Source organism: Glossina fuscipes, unplaced genomic scaffold (assembly GCF_014805625.2).
Source record: "Glossina fuscipes isolate IAEA_lab_2018 unplaced genomic scaffold, Yale_Gfus_2 42, whole genome shotgun sequence".
Classification (NCBI taxonomy): Eukaryota; Metazoa; Arthropoda; class Insecta; order Diptera; family Glossinidae; genus Glossina; species Glossina fuscipes.
In genome coordinates this window covers 2,850,811-2,855,910 of record NW_023998426.1, presented here as the reverse complement: position 1 = coordinate 2,855,910, position 5,100 = coordinate 2,850,811, and the positions used below count along the sequence as shown (strand labels likewise).

The window sequence follows — 5,100 nt, the reverse complement described above, 5'->3', positions numbered from 1 at the left end:
AAGTATACGTACTAAGACGCTTGTAAGGACAAACGTTTAAACGAAACTTCATTACCGAACGGTCTGGTCTTATGCCCGGGGTCTCTCTCTATACACGGCCCTACGTATGGTTTCTATCGGCCAATGAGCTTCGTGATTCCTTATTAACTAAAAAAAAAAAAAATTACTCTTGATGATTTCAAATGGACGTACATCACTTTCGAAGAGTCAACAAAAGGTGAAAGCTATGCCTTCACAAAATATTAAATATGTGGTTATCGATTGAATTGGACCAATTTTTTTATAAAGTTTTTTGTAAATATTGCAAGAAAGTAAAATAAATAGCCTGTGTTTCAATATTTCTCCAGATAATGCCATTTAGCGCATCACTCAATAAGTCTCCGGTTTGAAACGCATATTCAAATACTGTTGATAAAAATGTGTCAAAATTTCATTAGGTTTCGATCATTATTTTTTTTTTTTTTTGTGATGTTGAGGTAAGATGAACTAAGCCAAAAAGATCATTAGTTTACAAATTGCAGGTGGATGTCAATAAGGAGCATTTGCGTCATTTTATTTTATTCTGTTGCAAGGCGGAAAAAATGCCACTCAAATCAAGCGGTAGTGATTAAATTGATTTGGGATGGAAATGCGGTAAGTTATGAACAGTCAGAAAGGTGTTAACGAGCTTTCTTATAGAACATATTAGCCTTGAACGTACGAAAAACGTTCACAAAATATCTGCAGCTTTGCGAGAGGCACCAAAGGAAGAAATTGAAAGTTTCTTAAGCTAAAGTCCAGTAAAACCTCAAAAAAAGCCTGCTGTGTAGTTAGGAATTAGTCAACAGGGAGTTGCAGATCGATTGCATGCAATGGGAGAGATATGGAAGAATGAGAAACGAAAGCACACTGAACAGCGCAAAAATCGTACAATTGTCAACCGCTTATATTTTTCAACTCACTATAAGGGAGAAGATTATTTTCATGAAATTATTTCGGGGAATGAAATATGGATTCTATAGGAAATCACCTTAAAGAAGAAAGGCATGAGTTGACCCAAAGCAACAATCCATATCCATACTTGTAAACAATTGAAACCTACGCCGTACAAGCATTAGTTTTATCGGTTGTTTATACCTAAAGTTTTGGAAAAAATTAACGCGTCAAGTTTCTTTTTGAATGTAATATGAAAAAAAAAACCCAAGACTAATGTCAGGTACTATGGGGAAATTGCTCAAGAAATAAAATATAAATTACTAATTATACATTTATAGATCATTACTGTGCTTTCCATAATAGTGACCTATCCATATAAATGTTCTCATAAAAACGAACTCCAGCCTTATGTGGCGACGATATGTTATTTGTACTATCTGTAATGAAAACGACGAAATTATATGCATTTGTAAGGTATTTAATTACCGATCTTGAGTAATTGGGAATTTTTTTTTAGCCCATACCACCTTGTGGTACAAGGGGATACAATATTAAGTTTGTGCGATCGTAGGTAACAACCAGAAGAACCTGAGATAGATTTATCTTTTATTATACCGATCGATTGACGATTCCCTTCTAAATCGATTTAAGCTTGTCTGCTTGTACGCCTCTTTTGTGTTCTTTAGCTCAATCGATCAGTCTGAAATTTTTAAAATGTGTTGAATAAATTTTGTACGCCGACGTGTTTTGGCCCAAGGGCGAATGAAAAACTTTTTCGACTACTTCCCATATTAAGCATTATTTTCAATGATCGTTATATGAATAACTATAGAGTGGGGTAGGGTATTTAATTGTGTATCTCCTATCCTAAACACTATAGAGTTTTTACTTGTTTTAAGTTGAAACGTTAGGCAGTCGTATAATTACATTTGTGTTTATAGCGGCTCACGTTATAATAAAGGCAGACTTTACCTGTCTATAAAGTTCTTTTTCAACTTGATTGTTAATAAAATCATTAAAGATACGCAGAAATTCAATTATTTTCCCAATTCCTTATTATTCGAGCAATAAATTTTTATTAAGTTATTCTTCTAGAGCACCTTTCACTCTTAAAAGTCTCACCTCGTACGATTATTTGTTAAGTATTTGCATTTGGAAAATTTTTCGCTAGAAAAATTTAAACTCTTGGTTTACGATTGAAGCATTTATTTTGCAAAATTATTGCACCTGAGTTTTTCCCGTCGTTTATTATTAGCAAAATCATGAAAGGCATCATAAGTAAGTAAAGTTGAGTTCGAATAACTAACTCAATAACAATAATAATAATAATAATGAGACGGAAAAATGTTTAAAATTGTTTTTCGAAATACTATTGACTTCAGGTTAAGGTAATTATCTACCGGACGACAATAAAATTATTGGGATTTCTCCTATCTAATGGAGAGGGGAAAAAAAAAGTGATTATAAAATTTGCGAAAAATTTACCTTTTTTCCAGGAAGTAATTACTCATATAGTTTATAGTATTTCTTTATCTTTACATTTATTAATCTATTAACAAAAACTTTCTACTTTACAATTATGTACAATTTTGTTTTTTTGTTTTTTTTTTGCAATATTTACAATTTAAAAATCAAAGAGAGAATAACACTAATATGTATCGGCTTAAATTAACTTTTATAGTACCACTCGTTTATATTATTGCGTCGTGAAAGTAGATCAACGAGCTTAGTTTCTTGTCCTTGAAAAGCAGTAAGCAAACATGCCACCGTTAAAGATATCTTATGACAATTTTTCAGACATTTTGTTAACAGACAGACTGGTTCTCGTAAATATTAAGCTGAAAATTGGTCACTGGGTAAAATGCTTTAAGTACTTAATGAATTTTACTTGTCCACAGTGAATAAATATTAGTTTCTTGTTGAAAATTTTTTCAAAATCAGTTTGCTTAGGCTCCATGGCTCAAATTCTTACTATCAAAAAAAAAAAGAAGAAAAGGGAAAAGTTTAAGGTTAAATTAATTGTTTTTACAAACTTGATTGAAATTTTTACAATTTTCTCTTTCAACATTAACAACTTAAGGAATTTGTCTAATTTGTACATCATTTTTTAAGTTTTGTTTTTTTTTTTCTCTTCCTTAGCACCACGCAACGAAACTTCCTTGAAAACTGGTTTTCTAAGAAAGCTTATGTTAGCGAGACGATGACTTGCCTTCATAGTTTTTGTATTTTTGTTTTTTTTTTTTTCTCTTTTTGTCTTTCGAGATAAGCATTTCTTTTAGTCGAGCTAACTAGAGCAGAAAAAAAGAGTCGCGAAATTGTTGGTTTAACCGTACAATTTCTATATCATATTATGGTTTCAAACCATTTAAAGCGCTATTTGTGGAAACACACATATTCACTTAACACAGTATAAATTAGTTATTTTAAGTTGGATAGCGCTTAACGTTAGACAATCGCAAAGAAAAACTCGAAATATTCTTAACGAATTTCGTTCGCTGTGTCTTTTTGATGATGTTAGCGTTACTTTTACGATTTCTTCTTCCGCTTGTTTACAACTCAGTCTTGTAGGGTTTAAATAGCTTAGGCTTTAATTCCTGATTTATGGCAGTTTGTGAAGGCGACATTGACGATGCGGAGGAACCTTGCTTGACAGGTATCAACAGATCAGCGCTGTTAATTGGCGAACTGGAACTGTTTAAATGGCAATTGATCGAAGAGCTATTGCGTAAATTATTTATCGTTGAATTACTGGATGTCGACGATGAAGATGTATTATTGTCTTGATGATTACTACTACTATGGTTTAGTACCGTTAGCGATGTGTTTGCATTACTTGAATGTATGGGCGAGAGATTGCGATCGAAAACTTTGGTGTGATCCGAGCCGACGGGGCTTAACGATAGTGTGGACGAATGCGGAGATGAGGACGATTGCAAATCTAAAGGAGGCGTCTGATTTTTGGTAACATACGCGGGTACAGCCCCCAACATAGCTGGATAGGCAACAGCAGCTGCTGCTGCAGCCATAGGAGCAGCAGCCGTCATATGATGCGACATACCATGTGCGAAATGATGATGAGCATTTGGCGCAGGACGTGGCGGTATATGATAGGGATTGTAGCGGTATTGTCCATAGATATGTGAATGACCCGGCACAGGCATTGATGGTATAGCCGATGCCAGCATTGGATTAGCGGACGCTGTCGGATATGGGGCGTATGGCATGCCTACACTATTGGCGGCGGCCTGTAAAATGGAAGCAGCGAATGCCGGATCCGAGTAGACGGCAGCATAAGGCCAAGCAACTGCAATCTGTTGACGTTTGTGTTTCATTCGGCGATTTTGAAACCAAACTTTAATAGTGGATTCGGGTAAATTCAATTGAGCGGCCAATTCGCAACGTCTCGGTCGCGAGACATAACTTTCTTTGCAAAATTCCTTTTCTAAGCGACCCAATTGATCGCGTGTGAAAGCAGTTCGATAACGACGAACTGAAGGATCTGCCGGTATTTCCGAATTCTGGCGATTACCACCATTCGTGGTATTATCCGGGCTGGATATACATTCTAAAAATAATGAAAATAAAATTTAGAAAAATCTTAATATATTTGTTGCATTTTCATTTATTTTAATGTTTGTTATGTTAAATTGTCTTCGCCTATCATTTGTTTGTTTAATATTTATTAAATATATTCAACTTACCGTTAGGAGAAGGTGGCGGCGTTTGAGGTTTCCCATATTGTGCTGACATTAAATCCACAACTAAAGGTTTTTGATCTGCGACATCATTATGATGTAAATGACGACTTTCAATGTTATATGAATGATAGCCTTGCATAATGTCTTTTGCGAATTTTACTTATTTCGATTTGATGAGACACTTTTCAAATAATTTTCAATAATTTGTATATATATTTTATTTTTTTTATTATTATTAGAATAAATATTTTAAATCGCTTTTTTATTTCCTCTTTATTCACTATGCGGTTGTAGTTTTTGTCTTTTTTTTTTTCTTTTTTTTCAATATATATACCAGCATATGCTTCGCTTGGTGTACAACTATTAAATGTGATAATCTCTGCAAACCTGTAAACCTTATATACCCGTCGTAGACGCAATTTAGAGAGAAAAAGATAAAGGCGTGCTTATTGTGTACAAATTATAGTTAAACTGAAAGCAATGGCTG

General features: G+C 33.9%; 1 protein-coding gene across 1 annotated transcript; it reads right to left on the bottom strand.

Annotated features, from left to right (window-relative positions):
• Positions 1-3,464: 3,464 nt before the first annotated feature.
• LOC119637027 (segmentation protein even-skipped) lies at positions 3,465-4,804 on the bottom strand. Its single transcript, XM_038032800.1, has 2 exons — positions 4,617-4,804; positions 3,465-4,480 (listed from the first exon to the last, which is right to left on the bottom strand). The coding sequence occupies exons 1-2, from the start codon at positions 4,750-4,752 to the stop codon at positions 3,465-3,467; spliced, it is 1,152 nt and encodes a 383-aa protein (XP_037888728.1). The 5' UTR covers positions 4,753-4,804.
• Positions 4,805-5,100: the final 296 nt, after the last annotated feature.